The sequence below is a fragment of the Puntigrus tetrazona genome, chromosome 5 (assembly GCF_018831695.1).
Source record: "Puntigrus tetrazona isolate hp1 chromosome 5, ASM1883169v1, whole genome shotgun sequence".
In the NCBI taxonomy this organism is placed as follows: domain Eukaryota; kingdom Metazoa; phylum Chordata; class Actinopteri; order Cypriniformes; family Cyprinidae; genus Puntigrus; species Puntigrus tetrazona.
In genome coordinates this window covers 27,858,765-27,883,512 of record NC_056703.1, presented here as the reverse complement: position 1 = coordinate 27,883,512, position 24,748 = coordinate 27,858,765, and the positions used below count along the sequence as shown (strand labels likewise).

At 39.3% G+C, this 24,748-nt stretch overlaps 2 protein-coding genes across 7 annotated transcripts; both read right to left on the bottom strand.

Annotated features, from left to right (window-relative positions):
• Window positions 1–701: 701 nt before the first annotated feature.
• Window positions 702–24,748, bottom strand: LOC122344865 (guanylate-binding protein 6-like). 6 transcript variants are annotated; one of them, XM_043238452.1, is made up of 10 exons: window positions 24,416–24,748; window positions 24,210–24,337; window positions 23,066–23,175; window positions 22,208–22,398; window positions 20,893–21,135; window positions 20,520–20,800; window positions 20,199–20,411; window positions 20,010–20,112; window positions 19,400–19,638; window positions 702–1,237 (listed from the first exon to the last, which is right to left on the bottom strand). In XM_043238452.1, the coding sequence occupies exons 1-10, from the start codon at window positions 24,588–24,590 to the stop codon at window positions 980–982; spliced, it is 1,941 nt and encodes a 646-aa protein (XP_043094387.1). In that variant the 5' UTR covers window positions 24,591–24,748; the 3' UTR covers window positions 702–979. The 6 variants fall into 6 exon arrangements, 5 of the variants coding, with proteins under 5 accessions (XP_043094387.1, XP_043094389.1, XP_043094388.1 ...); XM_043238454.1 differs by lacking the exons at window positions 19,400–19,638; window positions 20,010–20,112; window positions 20,199–20,411; ... (4 more) ...; window positions 24,210–24,337; window positions 24,416–24,748 and adding exons at window positions 2,434–2,536; window positions 2,751–2,963; window positions 3,726–4,006; ... (4 more) ...; window positions 6,528–6,839; window positions 7,127–7,258 and having other exon boundaries at window positions 702–1,476; XM_043238453.1 differs by lacking the exons at window positions 19,400–19,638; window positions 20,010–20,112; window positions 20,199–20,411; ... (4 more) ...; window positions 24,210–24,337; window positions 24,416–24,748 and adding exons at window positions 2,434–2,536; window positions 2,751–2,963; window positions 3,726–4,006; ... (4 more) ...; window positions 6,528–6,780; window positions 7,127–7,258 and having other exon boundaries at window positions 702–1,476.
• LOC122344867 (guanylate-binding protein 1-like) lies at window positions 10,012–16,211 on the bottom strand. Its single transcript, XM_043238457.1, is given in 11 exon segments — window positions 10,012–10,714; window positions 11,067–11,169; window positions 11,256–11,468; window positions 11,577–11,857; window positions 11,950–12,192; window positions 13,275–13,358; window positions 13,361–13,464; window positions 14,134–14,243; window positions 15,280–15,407; window positions 15,486–15,738; window positions 16,072–16,211. Coding segments are annotated over 10 exon segments (1,884 nt in total). The 5' UTR covers window positions 15,661–15,738; window positions 16,072–16,211; the 3' UTR covers window positions 10,012–10,271.

The window sequence follows — 24,748 nt, the reverse complement described above, 5'->3', positions numbered from 1 at the left end:
GCAATGTTAAGAAGTATTTGGGTTGCTATTGTCACACAGGTTTATTTACGGATTCAATTTGTGGCAACAAGAAAAGGATGTTGTTTCCTCAATACAGGATCTTGTGGCCACAATGTTTCCACAAATTAATATTTGTGACTAAACTAAGTGTTATAAAATACTCTATGAAACAGGTACTGCAGCGGCAGAACCACGTCAGCAGATAAAGTTCCTGAAATACAGGACAATAATCAGGAGACAGGGCAACAGCGTGGCGAGTGCTCACAATTCTCTGCAGTTATGTTTGAGTCCACGAAGAAGACGCAGAGGATCGCTATACGACCACACCCCCCTTGCTGACCCTAGTGTGCATCACAATAAACTCATGATAATGACACATTAAAAGCATCTGAAATATGCTTTTAAGGATTGAGGATGTATTGAGCGTGTCGCCGAGGTGCAGCTTTATCTTCTGGCTCACTTCTGCTCTTCTGCAAAGATCTTTCTAAGATGTCCTCCTCTCCGCGTCGGGAACTCAGCACTTAACGGTAACATTCCTATTCTTCAGTGTTCTTACTAATACATATTTTATCACTGGCTATACTTTAACTAAATGCTACATATATCATATATCAAGATCTTTTCTCAATAAACTACTTTTAAATATGATGCTATGGTGGTATTTCTTTCTACTATTCAATAAAGTGAATACAATAACATGTGTATAAATACTTATCAAATAAAAGAATACAATATTCTGTGTGGTCTCTTCGTCTTGATAAATCAGTAACACATCACAATGTGTTCACAATGCAAGGTATCACTCAAACAAGGCAAACTTACAAAATCAGAAAAACTTCCTGTTTCCCTCAACACACCCCGAAACAAAGGTTTCAGAGTTTGAATCAGGAAAACCCTGAATCCACCCGCTCCCGATGACGGAGATGCTGCCTCCGTCAGCAGTACACTGTTTAGCTGAGAGCGTTTGCTCGGGATCAATTCAGCAGCGACTAGAGCCGCTGGCGAAGCTGCTGAGGCCGAAGAGCAGCAGACGTAAGAAGAGATCGCCAGAATCAGACGAAGGCCTCGGCATGTTCCTGATGGCCTCCATCTGCTCGAGGTGTTGCTTCTTCATCATGTTCATAGTGTCAGCGTGTCTCTTTTTCATGTTTGCAGTCATCTGTTTAAGCAGTTTGTCATTTTCCTTCTCTCTGTTTTCACTCTTCGTCCTGAAGTCCTTGATCTCCTCGTTCATAATGTCAGCCTTGTCCTGAAAGCCCTTCTCCAGCAGAGCGGCCTGCTCCTTCAGTTTGCAGTCCATGGCCCTCTCAGCCTCTTCTCTCTGAAGCTTCATCTCCTCATCCATCTTCTCCTTCATCTGTCTCATCCTCTCATCATTACTCCTCTTCTCTGCTTCCATCTTCTCTTCTAGCTGTCGCTGCTGCTGTTCCTTGGTGTTTATTTCTTGAGCTAGTAGAATTGTCTTCTCTCTTTCCTCTGCAAGAAGACAATAAAGTAATAAAGTTTAGTGCAAAGTGTAACATGTGAAAAAAGTATACTGAAATGTCTTTGAAACACATTTATTTCATTTAAAGGGTTAGTTCACCCAGAAATTAAATTGTGATGTTTATCTGCTTAACCCCAGGGCATCCAAGATGTAGGTGATTTTGTTTCTACAGCAGATATTTTGAAGAAAGTTCGTAAGTAGGCTGTTTTGGTCACCATTGACTAAAATACTATGGAAGTTAATAATGACTAAAACTTTCTTGAAAATATCTTTCTTTCAGCAGAACAAAGAAATTTAGACAGGTCTGGAACTACTCCAGTTTGAGTAAATGATGACTGGTTTTTCATTTTTGGATAAACTATTCTCTTACGTAAATGCAAGCATGAAGTAATATTCTTTAATGGCAATGGCAAACCATTGCTTAACCTTTACTTAAACCTCTTAATTTTTTTATTTACATTTTTTATTTTTTTATTTTTCTTTATATCATGAAAGCAGTACTGTGAATCGTATGACATTGGGAGTTGAGTAAATCATTATATCCCTTATATTTGTATATATACTTTTTATACAATTTTAATTAAATGTATACTTATGCAGAACATTGTGTTTGCTGTGCTCTGACACGAGGCAAACACCTCCGAATGTGCCTTAGATCAGATTTGAAAATAATTTAAAAAAATGTTGTGCTCTCCAGACTTAAAAAAACTGCTGGATAAAACCAGGATATGCATATAAGTCTGATTTTTGCAGTCTCAATGTAGCCTAAATGTTAGTCTTAAGTAATTGTCATTGCAAATGTAAAGATATTAAGGCCACTGTACCTTTTTCTTCATAACTAAAAATGTTTGGCATGCAGTAAATGTAAGGAACTGCTCTGCATTTGATAATCTCTCTGGTGAACTGGTTTTCTCCTCTAGAAGGAGCTGTTGTTTAAAAACTCTCACCCATTATTTTTTTCTCCTTCTCCGTCAGTTTATTGTCAGCCCGAAGAACTGCATTAGATGCCGTAGACTTCTGCTTCAGAAACTCTTCCAGTGTGTCTTCTGCCTGTGGACACCACATACATGATAACGTCAACCACCATGACCAAATATCTGTGACTAATTACTACTACCACTCTGGTCTAATGCTCCGGTCAATTATGCTTTGGCCAGAAGGATTTGAACCCAGCTGATTTTAGACTGAACATAATCTAGGTAAACACTGACAGGCCTCTTGTTATGTAAAAGGCCAGATTTAATCATCAAACACTGATAATCACCTTGACTCCTTTATTGGCTTGTATTTTATATTTCTTCACAATGTCTTCAAGGTCCTGGGAAAAGAGATGATAACCACCAGGTATGGCATAGGATCCTTTCTTCAGCTTCTCTGTCATTGTTCCAGAGAGGGATGACAGAATATTTTCACATCTTTTCTTTGAAGCTTCCTCATTTTGATGCAAGTAACCATGAAAGAGATTATTAATGCCTTCCTGCAACACCACACAACACATCAGAAGCAGTCAACTTAGTTCACTCCGAAATTAAAATTCTGTAAAAAAAAAAAAAAAAATTGCCCTCGTGTCATTCCAAACAAGACCTTCAGAAACAAGTGAAGATAGTTATGATGAAATCAGAGAGCTATCTGACACTCCATAGACAGCAACGCAACTGAAATGATCAGTCTGTGGATCAAGTTCTGCAACTCTTCAAGAATATTTTTTGTGCGCAAAAACATTTACTCCACCATTCTTGTCCATTGAGTTACATCCTCTGCTATTTTAGAGAGTATCAGAACACATACGCTCACTTTCCTCTATGTGTAAATAAACGCAGATCATGTTCATGCATTCAGCCGCTGATTACGTTAAATTCATTAGAAGCTTGCATGCGCATGCTGATACTAAAATAGCAGAAGATGTAACTCAGTGCAGAAGAATAGTTGTCGTAAATCGTTATTTTGTTATTTCTGTGTTTCTGGATCTGGATCATTTCAGTAGTGCATTCATTTGTGTTCTGACGATGAATGACTAATAATAACTTTCAATCAAAAGCTGAATGTTATGGAGCCTTTCAGATTTCTTTGAATGGGTAAAATGTCAGAGACATATCATTACAGCCAATAAAGGCCTTCTGGCAGATATTCCCAGAATGATCTTGTCTCAGTGTATCCTCAAACACCAGATGATGAACTCTTTTTCCTGAACTGAACAGTGTTCAACTGTAATGCTGTAAAGGTCTGTAAAGGTCATCACCTCTAGAGATTTGAGGTAGGTCCCCTGGCTGTCTTTAAAGGAGCGTTTCATTAGGACCTGTGTGGCGGTGCTGCTGAGACGCTGGTGTTCTGATGAAACCTCCTTCAGCTCCAGAGGAAAGGACCTCTTCAGCGTCTCCATCCCAGTGTGGTACACCTCCAGACCCTCCTTCAGCGCAGCCTCGTTCTCGATCTGGGCCATGGCTAGCACTGCGTTCTCCAGAAAGGGCACTTGACCGCTGGAAATCGAGTCTACGTATGTCTTGGCAAACTGACCCAGGACTTCAGGGAAGGAGAAGGGTCAGACAGAAGAACGTTAACTTGTTGTTTGTATCTTAGTAATATGCAGTTCAGAAAATAATGGTCAATTCATGCACTTTATTTCAGCAGGGATATTTAATGTTGATGTACATTTTATCTCTCAGTGTAACGCTGTTAAACCACAAAGATATTAATTAAAATTCTTTTAAATTCTGAAACCAGTCTGGGTTTAGATAGACTTGAATCACTATTGAAAGTCGACTTTACACTGTGTGTCCAAAATAAGATGCACACTTTAATGTTTTTGTAGGACTGCCTTTACCTTTGATCATATTGCGCTTTTGTTGTGGCATTCATTTTTGGTCAAGATCAGGACTTGAACATGAAAATAATTCCTCATGACATTGTCATTCTGGAATATGGCATGGTTATATAAGAAATGAAAAGCTACACATTGTACCAGTTTGGGTTTAAAAAAATGGCCGTAAGCATATAATATGCCAAAAAGACATGTTAACATTTGGCCAGGATGGGTATATGACGAAAACCTTTTTTCCCCTGGTTTTAGGTATCTGAACCCAAAACATGGTTAGCAACAACTACAAAAGAAAACATGCTTCATAACTGCCTACACCTGTGCTGTGCTGTAAAATCTGTAATGATTTATGGTTGATTCTTTTCTAATTCTTTATATAATATTATTAATGTACTTTTCAGTTGTACTGAGAAATTGTAAAGGTATGTCACATGACTGGATCACCTCTTCCAGTGACCGTGTGTCCGTCCTTCAGTTTCTTCACTTCACTCCGGTCAAAGATGAACTTGCAGAAGCGTTGCGTGACCTCCTGGAAGTCTGGGGACAGCTCAGCAGGATCCAGCCTCTGCAGGTGAGACACTTTCTCTGGGACGGTCGGGAAAGGGAAAGTGAAACACTTCCGGGACGGGAAATAATTCCGGATACACTGCCGTGGTAGGTTGAACTCGCTGATTGTTCTCAAAAAGCCTTTAAAAAACACATTTGTCAAAGAGATTAGCAAAATACAGTGTTGCTGCTAAACTGACATTCTCAGTTGTTTTCAAATGCTGGCATGTTTTTCTTTCAGAAATAATTTTATTATTAATAACAATATTAATTGACTGGCTAAATATACTCTATGTAAAGTTAAAAACTCTATTTGATGATCACCTGGTTTCAGCTTCAAGGCATACTCCAAGTACTGGTCCTCAGTCACGTATTTGTCGTTTATTTTTTGTTCTAGGGTGAAGTCCCTCACAGCCCAGATGAAACTGGGGAAGAACTTGACAAACTCTGAGTCCTCCTCATCAGACGATTTGATCTTGATGTACTCGGTTAACTCTGTGACATATCTGGATCCGGTTGAGGATTGGATACTACACAAACTGGGAATATTTTAATCTGAATTTCATTTATTGTTTAAATTCTTACTGAGCAAACCCAGGAATAAAACCATAGACATTTGGGCTTTCTACTGCAGGTGTAATAATGCCCTTTCAGCTGATCATTTCACACAGAACAGTGTCAGTCCAAACCACACATGGACAGGAAATTCAGAATAACAATCTAAGCTTTTAACAGTACTGTATAATGTAGAACTGGAAAGATACTGCAGTTCCTCGATAGCTCTGTTGTCGATCGTCCCTTGGCTGTTCAGCACTAGAGTGCTACTCAGAAGGACAGACAGAGAAAAGATCTTGGTATCATGCTTCGAGTCCCCCTGAGACAATCATTGACAAAAATTGACACTGCATGAATGACAGCATACGCTCCTGACAGCCTAGAAACCATGACTGACATCTACTTCCCTCGAACAGTAACTCAGTAAGTCACTGTGGGGACTGTGTTAGACCAGGAGAACAAAATAATCTGTCACATTCTAATATCTTTGTCATTTATCATGTTTTTCTTTGGTACATTGGATAGTTCAAACTGGCAAGAGTCAGGGCAAGCAGAAATCAATCAAGAAACAAGTAACAGTCCAAGGATCAAAACACAGATACACTAGGAAACATGGAAAGGAAAACTCTGAAATAATCAGCAATCTATATGTTTGTACATTCAACTTTTACAGTAGGCAAGAAGACAGGACACAAACAATATAACACAGACAGCATCATAGTTAGTGGTTTTTTACATAAACTACCCAAGTCTTAGTCATAAATTAGAACACAAACACAGCAACATTTGAAAGCACTGTGTACTGCATTGAGTCCAACAATCAAATACCGGCACCTACCCTGTCTGACACGCACCTGCACATTTTCTCATCACTGAATGTTCTAAAAGATTTTTTCAGAAGCAGAGGCTGTGACCTCACCTTGTCCACGTCCCCGAGTCCCTCGGTGTCCAGCAGCACCAGAGTAGTTTCTGCTTTAGTGGGGTGAGGCACACACCACATCCAGATGCCCTTGGTCTTGGACTCGATGGTGCTGCCCAGAGCAAACCCTGATAACACACACAGCAGAAAGTCCACAGTGACTCACACACACTCATCTGAAGCGCAGGAGCGTCCGTGCCGCTCACCTGTTTGTTTCCCGGCCAGTCGGTTCATCAGGTAGGACTTCCCGGTGCGGTAGAGACCCACCACGGCCACCACCACCACAGGCTGCAGGATCTGCTCCAGAACCTGCAACGCTGACTGCTGCACACACAGCTTCCCGTCAGACGCAGTGTCAATCAAACACACCGGTTTGTCCATGGCCACTGGAGACACACGTTACACTTCCTTTATTCAGCTGCACTGAGAAACACAGGACACCAGCAGCACTTCCTCTTTCTGTTCAGGAGAAATACTGTGTGTCAAATACTGCCTGGATAACACACGTTCACGACACACTACACAGCCAGAAAGAGTAAGACACACAGATTGGTTTCAGACGGGGTTCAGTTCATGCTGGTTTCTACACAAGTTAATCATGTCACAAAAACAAAGTCCTCCTTTGAAGCTCTAAACACTTCTAGAACATCAATCAAGACAAGTCTCTCTCTCTCTTTCTCTCTCCCTCACACACACACACACAGAACGAGCAGGATGAAATCTGAACGAGACACATGATCAAACGTTTGCTGATGCTGACTGTAAAACACAGTTCTAATGATCTGAATGAAGGAGCCTCTCTTACCTGTTTGTTTGGGTTCACTCCGCTTCAGTCTGAGTTGTGTTCAAGTAGTTTCCTGATATTGTTTCTTAGACACACCTCTAGGTCCAAACTCTGGATGCTGATTGGTGTAGAGTGACTCTTATTCTCCTCCTGTTGGCTGAGCAAACAACAGTATCTTTTCCTTTCACTTTCTGAATTAGCAGCTGAACTGGAAATCATGTGACAGCAGACACAAGAAGTTTGAATTAAATTGAATTCTATATCATCCAGATTGGAAAGATATCTTGCATATATGAGTTATGAATAACACAGGCTGACCAGCAATATTCCAGAAATAAGAGGTGAAAAGTCATTTGTAACTTGAGATAACCTTGTTTCTGATCAAATTTAATGGAAATTCCCCTGAACTTCCCCCTCCAGTGTATCAGACACTATGGAAAGTTTTTTTTTGTGTGCTCATGACTCCATGAGTGCTTCGGGACACTAATAATACAAGAGTCCAGGGAACTCCTTCACTCATAAACGGTGTAACATTGATTAGCTGGTTGAGGTAAAACCAATCAGATAAAGATGATAGTTATACCAGCAATCATTTACTAAAGAGTAAATATTCTAAGGAAAATCACAAGGTTAAAGTAGTTCAGGCATGTGCATATGCATATATTTATCTAACTAACCACATCTAACTAAGTAATACAGCTTCATATTTGATTTGTTGAAATCAGTTTAATATGTCTTTGAGAGATAAACCCAGTCTGGTTATGTATTAGTTGGGGGAGAATCTTTTCCAGTCTTTTATCAAGTATTCTAATTTCGAGATTTAAATTGTTTTGTATGAACTACATTCTGAGGGCCAGGAGACTTACTGGTCATGAGCCTGAAGATGGCGTTAGTTATCACAGCTGATAATGTTTCTGTTGTAAATTGAGGAAATCAAGGAATCATCCAATCTGTTGCTCATTTTCTACGAGTTGTGGTTATAGTAATGTGTAATATTTTTATATAATAGCATGTATAATATATAATTGTAATATGTGAATCAGTTTCACCAAACTGGAGAGGAACAGCAAGATAAATCCCAAAAAGGAGAGCTGTTTTGTAGCCAGTGTTGACAAACAAAGGCTCACTCCTCGTCTTTTTTGTCTAATTTGTCTGTAAGGTTGGGTTTTATTAGGTAGCATAAGACATTATTGATGTTTTTTGTCATCAGACCATCATATGACCGTTGGACTCTAGTCCCCATTGATTATTCTTCCAAATGTTTCATCATATGAATGTTAACAAGAAGTCATCATCGGTTTATTCTCTCACATGATGCTGTCTTCAGAAGACTTAGGGTCAACATTCATGTGATGGTCTGATGATAACATCATGTAGAAAAATAAATCAGCTGTGACCCTGCACTATAAAAAATCCAATTAACAAAATGTTGGAAGGGCAAAAATATTGATGCCCCGAGCCCCATTCAAGACCCAGAGCCTAGCCCGCCATCTCCCCGGTTGTTTCAACTAAAAGCCTCTATCTTCTGTTCCGCATTTTAGCACAGTGCGACACTGCAGGAATGAAAGATAGCCCTGTGTGTACTTGACAGTTTAAGCTCAATAAGACATGAAAGAGAACATAGTTTAGTCCTGACAGTCTGACAACTCTCAGTGTGTGTGTGTCAGGTGACCCTGCTGAAAAAAAACAGCATATGCTGGGCAGGTATGTCATTTGCGTAAAAAAAACACACAAATAATTTATTATTTAATTAGTCTCATTTAATATTGCAGTTATTATAATGGATTTTTCACATCCTGAAAATCCATTTTAGATCTGTAGCCAAAAAACTACAGGTGGGTAGTCTTTTTTGAGCCATTGCTGTCCTCAGCTCATTTACTTATATTTAATTAACAAAATCATTTTGAAAGTCTTGCTCCCTTTTAAAGAAATGAAAAAAATGAGTTTTTTATGATTTGTTCTCCCACATGGCCTTGAGTGCAGGACACATCTATTACTCTTATCCACATTCATTTTTATTTAACAGCAGCACTACTTTTGTAACGTGAAGGTTCTTTGGATGTCATCCACTGTATGTTATCAGCTTCTTATACTACTTCATACTGCAAACTATCTTTGCTTTATATTAACACAGATAGCTGTACCATTCACTTATGTGTAGTGCAACCTTATGATTTTGAAATGATTCGTTTCAGTCCTTTAGGGGAACCTCTTCAAAAGTATCTCCTGTTTTTTAAAATGCAGTTGCCTCATTAGGTATGAATTTGAAGTCACTGGTCCACACTGATGCAGTTGTTTTCAAAACCGCAGCTTTTTCTATGCACTGCACCAGACCACTGATTATCACACCCTTACATGTCCCTTTCTTGTGTGCCACTGGCTATGTGAAAGTTCGCTGATGATGCCCTATAGTAGATCCACACATCCATGAGCAGGATGTGCTTTAATCTGTGCTTTAAGCTTTAATCTGTTCGAAATAAAATGCTCTGGGGAACGTGTGAGGAAAGGTCATTCTTGGAAAGATGTTTGTAAATGAATCAACACTGTCTTGAAGAAACAGTTTGCATTGTCCCCCTCTTAAACCTTGCCCAGTTGTCCGTATAAAGGGCTGAAAACTAACTTGTTGTTGTAGAATTTGACAATCTCTCTTGACACCATTAATTTTATTTGTATGGTTCAGTGGAGTACACATACATCAGATTCAGTGAAAAGATGAACAATGAGAATCTAAATGTGTAATTAACTCATCTGTCTCAATTCACCCCTCCCCAGAAGTCTGACTGACAGGGGATCTAACCAATCATAATGCATAATGTGAAAGGAGAATAGATTAACTTCAGGGGACTAGAACTTAATATAACAGAATATTGTCTCTATGTAGTTAAAATGAGACACAAACTACCTTCTGATTTTCATTCATGTTTATTTTGTGTAAGAAGTAATGAAAAGATTCTCATGCTGCTTGATCTGAGACGCTACAGTGACAGGTCACAACAAAAGAGCCAGGTCTTTGTGAAGGGTCAATTATTTGGCTGAATACAGATAGCCCTCATTTTATTTGTAATTTAACTATATATGGAAACAATGCTTTTAATGTCGTTATATTTAGAGGTACAGAATCATTTTACAATAGGTAAATTCATACAGTTACATGCTTCAATGCATTTCACAAGATGCAACAAGGAGGAGGACGTGAGCTCATCTGCCTCTGTAAAGCTGACATCTGCTCTCGGTGCTGCTTCATCATAGTAGCCATAGACTCCTCGTGTCTCTTGTTGGAGTTTTCTATCAGCTCTGCAAACTCTCGAGCTCTGTTACTCTCAGCTTCAGTACTCTGTCTCTTGAACTCTTCCATCTCCTCTTTCATCCTGTCAGCCTTGTCCTGAAAGCCCTTCTCCAGCAGAGCGGCCTGCTCCTTCAGTTTGCAGTCCATGGCCCTCTCGGCCTCCTCTCTCTGAAGCTTCATCTCCTCATCCATCTTCTCCTTCATCTGTCTCATCCTCTCTTCATTACTCCTCTTCTCTGTTTCCATCTTCTCCTCTAGCTGTCGCTGCTGTTCCTCTTTCACTTTGATTTCCTGCTCCAGGAGTATGGCTTTCTCTGTTTCCTCTACTCATTGACAAACAGAAGAGGAAGGCAGATCATTAAAGGTCATTAAACCTTTGTTTTTCTCTATGGAGAGCTTTTTTGAGTGAATGTAATGTCCAGGTTCTGGCCCGAAAACTAAGTTACACATGATTTAGAAACACTAAAAGAGTTTCAGGTATTGGTCTGAATCACACTGTTCTTGATTCATAATGATATTGGCATGAATAGCCTCCTGTAAACTACACTTGTTGTTCAGTTGAATGATGCTATGTAATTATTCTCGGACCTTTGAAACAGCTGCTTATCCTAAGCAAGTACCTAAATCTTTCAGCACTTTGACAAAAAATCTGATTTAAGAATAGGGAAGTCTTACCTTTAATCTTTTTTTCCTTCTCAGTCAGTTTTTTGTCGGCCTGCAGGATAGCTTTAGAGTCCACAGACTTCTGTTTCAGAAACAGCTCTAAGACTGCTTCAGCCTGGTGAGACACACAAACCTCAGAACATATCATAGACCTTCACTGTTTTAAACTATCATTATCAAGTTGAGCAATCTAGACAAGACCTTGACTTCTTTACTGGTCTGGCTGTTGTATTTCTTCACAGTCTCCTCTAGATCCTTGCAGAAGAGATCATAGCCACCAGATTTAGCATAGACGCCCTTTTTGAGTTTTTCATTCATTATTGCAGAGAATGATGACAGGATATCCTCGCATCTTTTCGTTGAAGCTTGCTCATTTTGGCACAGGTATTCGTCAAAGAGTTTATTAACTTTTTCCTTGAAAACATGCAGAATGACATATATGAGAAAACAGAATCTGTGAAAATGTCCGATTCTCTGAAAGAAGATATCTGTATCAGTAAGCAAAAGAGAGATCGAGCTAACCTCTAGAGATTTCAGGTGCTTCCCGTCAGTGTCCCTGAAAGAGCGAGCCATGAAGGTTTGTGTGGCCATGCTGCTGAGACGCTGGTGTTCTGATGAAACCTCCTTCAGCTCCAGAGGGAAGGACTTCTTCAGCTTCTCCATCCCAGTGTGGTACACCTCCAGACCTTCCTTCAGCGCAGCTTGATTCTCGATCAGTGCCATGGCAATCACAGCATTCTCCAGACACGGCACAGCTCCACTGGCGATGGTGTCTGTGTATGTTTTAGCTAGATGGCCCAGAACTTTCAAAGAAGGAAAGAAGTTAAACAAAAAAAACTGAGCAATACATATTCCACTGAAACCACATATGCAAGCTCTTGTTCTTCTGAATCACCTCTGCCAGTGACAGTGTATCCATCTTTCAGCTTCTTCACTTCAGTCTTATCAAAGACAAACTTGCAGAAGCGTCCTGTAACCTCCAGGAACTCTGCGGAAAGGTCAGCAGGATCCAGTCTCTCCAGACGAGCCACGTTCTCTGGGGCGGTTGGAAACGGGAACGTGAAGCACGTCCTGGAGGGGAAGAATTTTTTAATGCACTCCCTGGGAAAGTTGTACTCCATCACTTTTCTTGCTGTTCCTAGAAGAGATGAGCACAAGCTGTATCTTTTCTCACTTCTGTGTAAAGTTTAAAAAAAAGAGTGGCTGTCTTTTGAGCAGAGCTAATTGAGCTACTCTTCTGGACCACATTGTCACTGGACATTTTTTTTCCTCCTCTGTGAACCATTTCCATCCACAATGTATTATAAATGTATTCTTTTATGCAAGTGTCCAATTCTTGACCTGAAGGGCTAGTGTCCCCTAATTCCACTGCTCTGTATAGTTTACACGTCTTTCTTCTTAAACACACCTAATTCAGATAACCTGCTCATTGTAAGAAAGCTTAATAAATGAACTGTGTTTTAATTGACATTTTCCTGCACAATGTTCACTGTTGCCGACTCTCTGAGCATGGTGAAACCATTGACGTTTTCAGTTAGGATCACTAGTGCAAGGATTTGCACTACATAATATCCACATGTGTCTATAAACACATTTCACATCTCACAAACTTTATGATTTCTTCCAAATGGAATTATGGTGAAATATCCTGTTATGTCCACTTTGCAAATAATTTCTGGTTGAACAAATATCTGAATGTGCAGAGCAGGGTGTCACAAGAGCTGGATTAAGAATCACTGATCTACAGTTGAAACAGAGAGAACAACACTGCTTCACAGAGTAGAAGTCTTTACTGGGAGATTCCCAGCTTAAATCCAAGTGACCCACTGATCAGTTGTCTTTGGGGAAAGACACTGAACATTACTTGCTCCTGGAGGTGACAATAAATAAATAAATAAATAAATAATGATGGCTAACAATGTCTTTGTCTAAACAGTGATAAGACTGAAGTTAAGCTTTTCAGCTTACGTCACCATCTCCATAACACTGGCTCAATGCTTTAAAATACTAATGACACTGTACTAGAGTTTCAAATAGAACTGAATATTTGGGTGATCTTGGATTCTTTTTTGACATATAACCCCTATGTGAAACTTACAGTTATGATGTAAGAATGATTGGTTGATAAACTATTAAGTTTGGAAAAACTCATTAAAAGAGATCATTGTGATAGTGATTGTGAGATTCATAAATTAATATTTTGTACCAAATTTAAATTACCATGTTTCAGCTTCAGAGCAAACTCAAGATAATCATTTTCTGTTGCATCTTTGCCATCAATCTTTCGCTCTAGGGTGAAGTCCTCACTGTCCAGATGAAACTAGGGAAGAACTTTACAAACTCATTTGAGTCATCAACATCCTCGTCTGATGATTTGACCTTGATGCACTCTGTTAGTTCAGTGACGTATCTGACAGATTGTTTAGGATGAACACAAAGTGACCGTCCAATAGTATTTCACAATAAGTGTGGTTTCACAATGCACGTTAAAATGTAGACAATAAAATGTATAACTTTGATTTAACAGCATCTAAAACACAATTTATGATTGAACAACTTTACAGATGTACACAAATCCTTATCTAATATACAACTGGACAGAATTTATTGGTTGATTCTGTCATATTTTGGTTAGTGATTCTGTTCTTTGTCTCTTGCAGCTGAACTATAATAATGCTTTCCTTCAACAGCTTTGATATTAACACACTTAAAAATTGTGCAATACTACTTTATACTGCTGTATAATCAAGAGACAGAACTTGAAATTCATCTTCGATTGGACTACTTTGATACTGCTCGTTTTATCTTTTGAAGTTATTGTAATTACATCTATCATATTGATATCTATCTAGATATAGAAGACGGTTCACCTGCCAAAAACTGCATAATGGAACATAGCCAGTAAAATAATTCATTACAGTACAGTGGCAATACATGTAACAATATAAATATATGTTTGCAATAAAACATTCAGAAAACAAGCACGTTTGAACATGCTTTTCCTTTGTTTGAAGTGGTATACATCTGAAATTTTTGGGGGTTTTTTTTACAAATAAATGATAAATGTTCAGAAGGATACTGCAGCTCCTCTACAGCCCTATTGTCAATGGTCCCTCGACTGTTGTAGACCAGAGTGCTGCTCAGTAACACAGCCAGACAGAAGATGTTTGTGTCATGCTTTGAGTCCCCCTAAGATGAAGAAATACATTTGTAAAGTTAGTATAGTAAACTGGAAATAGTCTTGAATTTGCATTCACATTTAACTCAATGAAAAGTACTCACACAAATATAGGATATAAAATTTTGTGCTTCATTCAAGCAGGTTGAGATGTCCCTGCTTTCATTTTATAGCAAACTAGCAAGCTTGACCTAAAAACCATCTGTCTATTCTCAAATGACAACAACATGCTGAATGTGCAACCAAAATGAAATATTTTTGACCGCTCATTTGCATACCTAAATAAAACATCCAAATCTCATATTAGGAAACTATCAAATTAACTCTTTCACAGTCAGGTTTTGAGGATTATTAGGGCTCCTTTTCTTTTGGCTCCAATTACAAGCTGTTGCTTTGTTGTGCTACAACAATTGAGAATGAAAAATAGCAGCTTTCTTTTTGCAGTTGGACTTGGCACAACAAAGGGATAAAAAGCAATACATTTTTAAAAGATTCAGCTGGGCAAACATCTAACAACTAATTCGGTTTATTGACATCAGGTCTGTAAAATGATTAGCTATAAAATAAATGTCTTAGAGAGGCAGAGTGTAAAGATGAGCCAATGTTCTCCAAAAAGATTAAAAGGCTCTGTGTCAAAACATTGTGGAATAGGGATAAGGCTGAAGACCTTTTGTTGGATGCTTGTGGTCTTCAGGTCCTCAGACAACACTCATCACATGATTCTGTCATTGGCATTGAAAAACCATAGAAAATATAATGCCATGATATAGAAAACTGAAGCACTTTAATAGCTGAAACAATAGTACAAGCTCTTTTAAGAGAAGTGGGAAAAAGAAGGGCTTGGGCCAAGAATTTTGATAAGCTGTTGGACAAGGGTCTATATGTGAAGCCCATGCACTTCATATAAACACTCTGTGGACATCAAAGACAAATTTTAAATCTTGTAAAAAGAGGCATAATAGGTCACCTATTAGGGTTATCTTTGCTATACATGAAAGTGTTATGAGACCCTGCGGCACTAGTAATTTGTTCAATTTGCGACCTCACCTTGTCCACGTCCCCGAGTCCCTCGGTGTCCAGCAGCACCAGAGTAGTTTCTGCTTTAGTAGGGTGAGGCACACACCACATCCAGATGCCCTTGGTCTTGGACTCGATGGTGCTGCCCAGAGCAAACCCTGATAACACACACAGCAGAAAGTCCACAGTGACTCACACACACTCATCTGAAGCGCAGGAGCGTCCGTGCCGCTCACCTGTTTGTTTCCCGGCCAGTCGGTTCATCAGGTAGGACTTCCCGGTGCGGTAGAGACCCACCACGGCCACCACCACCACGGGCTGCTGGATCTGCTCCAGAACCTGCAACGCTGACTGCTGCACACACAGCTTCCCGTCAGACGCAGTGTCAATCAAACACACCGGTTTGTCCATGGCCACTGGAGACACACGTTACACTTCCTTTATTCAGCTGCACTGAGAAACACAGGACACCAGCAGCACTTCCTCTTTCTGTTCAGGAGAAATACTGTGTGTCAAATACTGCCTGGATAACACACGTTCACGACACACTACACAGCCAGAAAGAGTAAGACACACAGATTGGTTTCAGACGGGGTTCAGTTCATGCTGGTTTCTACACAAGGTAATCATGTCACAAAAACAAAGTCCTCCTTTGAAGCTCTAAACACTTCTAGAACATCAATCAAGTCTCTCTCTCTCTCCCTCACACACACACACACAGAACGAGCAGGATGAAATCTGAACGAGACACATGATCAAACGTTTGCTGATGCTGACTGTAAAACACAGTTCTAATGATCTGAATGAAGGAGCCTCTCTTACCTGTTTGTTTGGGTTCACTCCGCTTCAGTCTGAGTTGTGTTCAAGTAGTTTCCTGATATTGTTTCTTAGACACACCTCTAGGTCCAAACTCTGGATGCTGATTGGTGTAGAGTGACTCTTATTCTCCTCCTGTTGGCTGAGCAAACAACAGTGTCTTTTCCTTTCACTTTCTGAATCAGCAGCTGAACTGGAAATCATGTGACAGCAGACACAAGAAGTTTGAATTAAATTGAATTCCATATCATCCAGATTGGAAAGATATCTTGCATATATGAGTTATGAATAACACAGGCTGACCAGCAATATTCCAGAAATAAGAGGTGAAAAGTCATTTGTAACTTGAGATAACCTTGTTTCTGATCAAATTTAATGGAAATTCCCCTGAACTTCCCCCTCCAGTGTATCAGACACTATGGAAAGTTTTTTTTTGTGTGCTCATGACTCCATGAGTGCTTCGGGACACTAATAATACAAGAGTCCAGGGAACTCCTTCACTCATAAACGGTGTAACATTGATTAGCTGGTTGAGGTAAAACCAATCAGATAAAGATGATAGTTATACCAGCAATCATTTACTAAAAAGTAAATATTCTAAGGAAAATCACAAGGTTAAAGTAGTTCAGGCATGTGCATATGCATATATTTATCTAACTAACCACATCTAACTAAGTAATACAGCTTCATATTTGATTTGTTGAAATCAGTTTAATATGTCTTTGAGAGATAAACCCAGTCTGGTTATGTATTAGTTGGGGGAGAATCTTTTCCAGTCTTTTATCAAGTATTCTAATTTCGAGATTTAAATTGTTTTGTATGAACTACATTCTGAGGGCCAGGAGACTTACTGGTCATGAGCCTGAAGATGGCGTTAGTTATCACAGCTGATAATGTTTCTGTTGTAAATTGAGGAAATCAAGGAATCATCCAATCTGTTGCTCATATTGCGTAATATTTTTATATAATAGCATGTATAATATATAATTGTAATATGTGAATCAGTTTCACCAAACTGGAGAGGAACAGCAAGATAAATCCCAAAAAGGAGAGCTGTTTTGTAGCCAGTGTTGACAAACAAAGGCTCACTCCTCGTCTTTTTTGTCTAATTTGTCTGTAAGGTTGGGTTTTATTAGGTAGCATAAGACATTATTGATGTTTTTTGTCATCAGACCATCATATGACCGTTGGACTCTAGTCCCCATTGATTATTCTTCCAAATGTTTCATCATATGAATGTTAACAAGAAGTCATCATCGGTTTATTCTCTCACATGATGCTGTCTTCAGAAGACTTAGGGTCAACATTCATGTGATGGTCTGATGATAACATCATGTAGAAAAATAAATCAGCTGTGACCCTGCACTATAAAAAATCCAATTAACAAAATGTTGGAAGGGCAAAAATATTGATGCCCCGAGCCCCATTCAAGACCCAGAGCCTAGCCCGCCATCTCCCCGGTTGTTTCAACTAAAAGCCTCTATCTTCTGTTCCGCATTTTAGCACAGTGCGACACTGCAGGAATGAAAGATAGCCCTGTGTGTACTTGACAGTTTAAGCTCAATAAGACATGAAAGAGAACATAGTTTAGTCCTGACAGTCTGACAACTCTCAGTGTGTGTGTGCGTCAGGTGACCCTGCTGAAAAAAAACAGCATATGCTGGGCAGGTATGTCATTTGCGTAAAAAAAACACACAAATAATTTATTATTTAATTAGTCTCATTTAATATTGCAGTTATTATAATGGATTTTTCACATCCTGAAAATCCATTTTAGATCTGTAGCCAAAAAACTACAGGTGGGTAGTCTTTTTTGAGCCATTGCTGTCCTCAGCTCATTTACTTATATTTAATTAACAAAATCATTTTGAAAGTCTTGCTCCCTTTTAAAGAAATGAAAAAAATGAGTTTTTTATGATTTGTTCTCCCACATGGCCTTGAGTGCAGGACACATCTATTACTCTTATCCACATTCATTTTTATTTAACAGCAGCACTACTTTTGTAACGTGAAGGTTCTTTGGATGTCATCCACTGTATGTTATCAGCTTCTTATACTACTTCATACTGCAAACTATCTTTGCTTTATATTAACACAGATAGCTGTACCATTCACTTATGTGTAGCGCAACCTTATGATTTTGAAATGATTCGTTTCAGTCCTTTAGGGGAACCTCTTCAAAAGTATCTCCTGTTTTTTAAAATGCAGTTGCCTCATTAGGTATGAATTTGAAGTCACTGGTCCACACTGATGCAGTTGTTTTCAAAACCGCAGCTTTTTCTATGCACTGCACCAGACCACTGATTATCACACCCTTACATGTCCCTTTCTTGTGTGCCACTGGCTATGTGAAAGTTCGCTAATGATGCCCTATAGTAGATCCACACATCCATGAGCATGCAGCGTGCTTCCAGCCTGAAAGCTTTAATCTGTTCGAAATGAAATGCTCTGGGGAACGTGTGAGGAAAGGTCATTCTTGGAAAGATGTTTGTAAATGAATCAACACTGTCTTGAAGAAACAGTTTGCATTGTCCCCCTCTTAAACCTTGCCCAGTTGTCCGTATAAAGGGCTGAAAACTAACTTGTTGTTGTAGAATTTGACAATCTCTCTTGACACCATTAATTTTATTTGTATGGTTCAGTGGAGTACACATACATCAGATTCAGTGAAAAGATGAACAATGAGAATCTAAATGTGTAATTAACTCATCTGTCTCAATTCACCCCTCCCCAGAAGTCTGACTGACAGGGGATCTAACCAATCATAATGCATAATGTGAAAGGAGAATAGATTAACTTCAGGGGACTAGAACTTAATATAACAGAATATTGTCTCTATGTAGTTAAAATGAGACACAAACTACCTTCTGATTTTCATTCATGTTTATTTTGTGTAAGAAGTAATGAAAAGATTCTCATGCTGCTTGATCTGAGACGCTACAGTGACACGTCACAACAAAAGAGCCAGGTCTTTGTGAAGGGTCAATTATTTGGCTGAATACAGATAGCCCTCATTTTATTTGTAATTTAACTATATATGGAAACAATGCTTTTAATGTTGTTATATTTAGAGGTACAGAATCATTTTACAATAGGTAAATTCATACAGTTACATGCCCTAATTGCTAATTTACGAGATGCAACAAGGAGGAGGACGTGAGCTCATCTCCCTCAGTGAACCTAACATCTGCTCTCGGTGCTGCTTCATCATAGTAGCCATTGACTCCTCGTGTCTCTTGTTGGAGTTTTCTATCAGCTCTGCAAACCCTTTAGCTTTGTTACTCTCAGCTTCAGTACTCTGTCTCTGGAACTCTTCCATCTCCTTGTTCATAATGTCAGCCTTGTCCTGAAAGCCCTTCTCCAGCAGAGCGGCCTGCTCCTTCAGTTTGCAGTCCATGGCCCTCTCGCCCTCCTCTCTCTGAAGCTTCATCTCCTTATCCATCTTCTCCTTCATCCGTTTCATCCTCTCTTCATTAGTCCTCTTCTCTGCTTCCATCTTTTCCTCTAGCTGTATCTGCTGTTCCTCTTTAGCTTTTATATCCTGCTCCAGGAGTATTGCTTTCTCTGTTTCCTCTACTCATTGACAAACAGAAGAGGAAGGCAGATATTGTAAGGCAGATATAAACTGCAAGGTCATTAAACCTTTGTTTTTCTCTATGGAGGGCTTTTTTGAGTGAATGTAATGTCCAGGGTTTGGCCCGAAAACTAAGTTACACATGATTTTGAACCACTAAAAGAGTTTCAGGTATTGGTCTGAATCACACTGTTCTTGATTCATAATGATATTGGCATGAATAGCCTCCTGTAAACTACACTTGTTGTTCATTTGAATGATGCTATGTAATTATTCCTGGACCTTTGAAACTGCTGCTTATCCTAAGCAAGCACCTAAATCTTTCAGCACTTTGACAAAAAAATCTGATTTAAGAATAGGGAAGTCTTACCTTTAATCTGTATTTCCTTCTCAGTCAGATTTTTGTCGGCCTGCAGGATAGCTTTAGAGTCCACAGACTTCTGTTTCAGAAACAGCTCTAAGACTGCTTCAGCCTGGTGAGACACACAAACCTCAGAACATATCATAGACCTTCACTGTTTTAAAATATCATTATCAAGTTGAGCAATCTAGACAAGACCTTGACTTCTTTACTGGTCTGGCTGTTGTATTTCTTCACAGTCTCCTCTAGATCCTTGCAGAAGAGATCATAGCCACCAGATTTAGCATAGACGCCCTTTTTGAGTTTTTCATTCATTATTGCAGAGAATGATGACAGGATATCCTCGCATCTTTTCGTTGAAGCTTGCTCATTTTGGCACAGGTATTCGTCAAAGAGTTTATTAACTTTTTCCTTGAAAACATGCAGAATGACATATATGAGAAAACAGAATCTGTGAAAATATCCAATTCTCTGAAAGAAGATATCTGTATCAGTAAGCAAAAGAGAGATCGAGCTAACCTCTAGAGATTTCAGGTGCTTCCCGTCAGTGTCCCTGAAAGAGCGAGCCATGAAGGTTTGTGTGGCCATGCTGCTGAGACGCTGGTGTTCTGATGAAACCTCCTTCAGCTCCAGAGGGAAGGACTTCTTCAGCTTCTCCATCCCAGTGTGGTACACCTCCAGACCTTCCTTCAGCGCAGCTTGATTCTCGATCAGTGCCATGGCAATCACAGCATTCTCCAGACACGGCACAGCTCCACTGGCGATGGTGTCTGTGTATGTTTTAGCTAGATGGCCCAGAACTTTCAAAGAAGGAAAGAAGTTAAACAAAAAAAACTGAGCAATACATATTCCACTGAAACCACATATGCAAGCTCTTGTTCTTCTGAATCACCTCTGCCAGTGACAGTGTATCCATCTTTCAGCTTCTTCACTTCAGTCTTATCAAAGACAAACTTGCAGAAGCGTCCTGTAACCTCCAGGAACTCTGCGGAAAGGTCAGCAGGATCCAGTCTCTCCAGACGAGCCACGTTCTCTGGGGCGGTTGGAAACGGGAACGTGAAGCACGTCCTGGAGGGGAAGAATTTTTTAATGCACTCCCTGGGAAGGTTGTACTCCATCACTTTCCTTGATGTTCCTAGAAGAGATGAACACAAGCTGTATCTTTTCTCACTTCTGTGTAAAGTTTAAAAAAAAGAGTGGCTGTCTTTTGAGCAGAGCTAATTGAGCTACTCTTCTGGACCACATTGTCACTGGACATTTTTTTTCCTCCTCTGTGAACCATTTCCATCCACAATGTATTATAAATGTATTCTTTTATGCAAGTGTCCAATTCTTGACCTGAAGGGCTAGTGTCCCCTAATTCCACTGCTCTGTATAGTTTACACGTCTTTCTTCTTAAACACACCTAATTCAGATAACCTGCTCATTGTAAGAAAGCTTAATAAATGAACTGTGTTTTAATTGACATTTTCCTGCACAATGTTCACTGTTGCCGACTCTCTGAGCATGGTGAAACCATTGACGTTTTCAGTTAGGATCACTAGTGCAAGGATTTGCACTACATAATATCCACATGTGTCTATAAACACATTTCACATCTCACAAACTTTATGATTTCTTCCAAATGGACATATGGTGTTATGTCCACTTTGCAAATAATTTCTGGTTGAACAAATATCTGAATGTGCAGAGCAGGGTGTCACAAGAGCTGGATTAAGAATCACTGATCTACAGTTGAAACAGAGAGAACAACACTGCTTCACAGAGTAGAAGTCTTTACTGGGAGATTCCCAGCTTAAATCCAAGTGACCCACTGATCAGTTGTCTTTGGGGAAAGACACTGAACATTACTTGCTCCTGGAGGTGACAATAAATAAATAAATAAATAAATAATGATGGCTAACAATGTCTTTGTCTAAACAGTGATAAGACTGAAGTTAAGCTTTTCAGCTTACGTCACCATCTCCATAACACTGGCTCAATGCTTTAAAATACTAATGACACTGTACTAGAGTTTCAAATAGAACTGAATATTTGGGTGATCTTGGATTCTTTTTTGACATATAACCCCTATGTGAAACTTACAGTTATGATGTAAGAATGATTGGTTGATAAACTATTAAGTTTGGAAAAACTCATTAAAAGAGATCATTGTGATAGTGATTGTGAGATTCATAAATTAATATTTTGTACCAAATTTAAATTACCATGTTTCAGCTTCAGAGCAAACTCAAGATAATCATTTTCTGTTGCATCTTTGCCATCAATCTTTCGCTCTAGGGTGAAGTCCCTCACTGTCCAGATGAAACTAGGGAAGAACTTTACAAACTCATTTGAGTCATCAACATCCTCGTCTGATGATTTGACCTTGATGCACTCTGTTAGTTCAGTGACGTATCTGACAGATTGTTTAGGGATGAACACAAAGTGACCGTCCAATAGTATTTCACAATAAGTGTGGTTTCACAATGCACGTTAAAATGTAGACAATAAAATGTATAACTTTGATTTAACAGCATCTAAAACACAATTTATGATTGAACAACTTTACAGATGTACACAAATCCTTATCTAATATACAACTGGACAGAATTTATTGGTTGATTCTGTCATATTTTGGTTAGTGATTCTGTTCTTTGTCTCTTGCAGCTGAACTATAATAATGCTTTCCCTTCAACAGCTTTGATATTAACACACTTAAAAATTGTGCAATACTACTTTATACTGCTGTATAATCAAGAGACAGAACTTGAAATTCATCTTCGATTGGACTACTTTGATACTGCTCGTTTTATCTTTTGAAGTTATTGTAATTACATCTATCATATTGATATCTATCTAGATATAGAAGACGGTTCACCTGCCAAAAAACTGCATAATGGAACATAGCCAGTAAAATAATTCATTACAGTGGCAATACATGTAACAATATAAATATATGTTTGCAATAAAACATTCAGAAAACAAGCACGTTTGAACATGCTTTTCCTTTGTTTGAAGTGGTATACATCTGAAATTTTTGGGGGTTTTTTTTACAAATAAATGATAAATGTTCAGAAGGATACTGCAGCTCCTCTACAGCCCTATTGTCAATGGTCCCTCGACTGTTGTAGACCAGAGTGCTGCTCAGTAACACAGCCAGACAGAAGATGTTTGTGTCATGCTTTGAGTCCCCCTAAGATGAAGAAATACATTTGTAAAGTTAGTATAGTAAACTGGAAATAGTCTTGAATTTGCATTCACATTTAACTCAATGAAAAGTACTCACACAAATATAGGATATAAAATTTTGTGCTTCATTCAAGCAGGTTGAGATGTCCCTGCTTTCATTTTATAGCAAACTAGCAAGCTTGACCTAAACCATCTGTCTATTCTCAAATGACAACAACATGCTGAATGTGCAACCAAAATGAAATATTTTTGACCGCTCATTTGCATACCTAAATAAAACATCCAAATCTCATATTAGGATACTATCAAATTAACTCTTTGACAGTCAGGTTTTGAGGATTATTAGGGCTCCTTTTCTTTTGGCTCCAATTACAAGCTGTTGCTTTGTTGTGCTACAACAATTGAGAATGAAAAATAGCAGCTTTCTTTTTGCAGTTGGACTTGGCACAACAAAGGGATAAAAAGCAATACATTTTTAAAAGATTCAGCTGGGCAAACATCTAACAACTAATTCGGTTTATTGACATCAGGTCTGTAAAATGATTAGCTATAAAATAAATGTCTTAGAGAGGCAGAGTGTAAAGATGAGCCAATGTTCTCCAAAAAGATTAAAAGGCTCTGTGTCAAAACATTGTGGAATAGGGATAAGGCTGAAGACCTTTTGTTGGATGCTTGTGGTCTTCAGGTCCTCAGACAACACTCATCACATGATTCTGTCATTGGCATTGAAAAACCATAGAAAATATAATGCCATGATATAGAAAACTGAAGCACTTTAATAGCTGAAACAATAGTACAAGCTCTTTTAAGAGAAGTGGGAAAAAGAAGGGCTTGGGCCAAGAATTTTGATAAGCTGTTGGACAAGGGTCTATATGTGAAGCCCATGCACTTCATATAAACACTCTGTGGACATCAAAGACAAATTTTAAATCTTGTAAAAAGAGGCATAATAGGTCACCTATTAGGGTTATCTTTGCTATACATGAAAGTGTTATGAGACCCTGCGGCACTAGTAATTTGTTCAATTTGCGACCTCACCTTGTCCACGTCCCCGAGTCCCTCGGTGTCCAGCAGCACCAGAGTAGTTTCTGCTTTAGTAGGGTGAGGCACACACCACATCCAGATGCCCTTGGTCTTGGACTCGATGGTGCTGCCCAGAGCAAACCCTGATAACACACACAGCAGAAAGTCCACAGTGACTCACACACACTCATCTGAAGCGCAGGAGCGTCCGTGCCGCTCACCTGTTTGTTTCCCGGCCAGTCGGTTCATCAGGTAGGACTTCCCGGTGCGGTAGAGACCCACCACGGCCACCACCACCACGGGCTGCTGGATCTGCTCCAGAACCTGCAACGCTGACTGCTGCACACACAGCTTCCCGTCAGACGCAGTGTCAATCAAACACACCGGTTTGTCCATGGCCACTGGAGACACACGTTACACTTCCTTTATTCAGCTGCACTGAGAAACACAGGACACCAGCAGCACTTCCTCTTTCTGTTCAGGAGAAATACTGTGTGTCAAATACTGCCTGGATAACACACGTTCACGACACACTACACAGCCAGAAAGAGTAA

What these genes read in the sequence shown, in the direction of transcription:
- LOC122344865 (XM_043238452.1), bottom strand. Translation starts at nt 24,590, where the DNA reads ATGGACAAACCGGTGTGTTTGATTGACACTGCGTCTGACGGGAAGCTG. An exon ending in ATACACTGTCACTGGCAGAG is followed by an intron (nt 20,801 to 20,892) that starts GTGATTCAGAAG and finishes CTTCTTTGAAAG; the next exon opens with TTCTGGGCCATCTAGCTAAA. An exon ending in AGACCAGTAAAGAAGTCAAG is followed by an intron (nt 20,113 to 20,198) that starts GTCTTGTCTAGA and finishes GTGTCTCACCAG; the next exon opens with GCTGAAGCAGTCTTAGAGCT.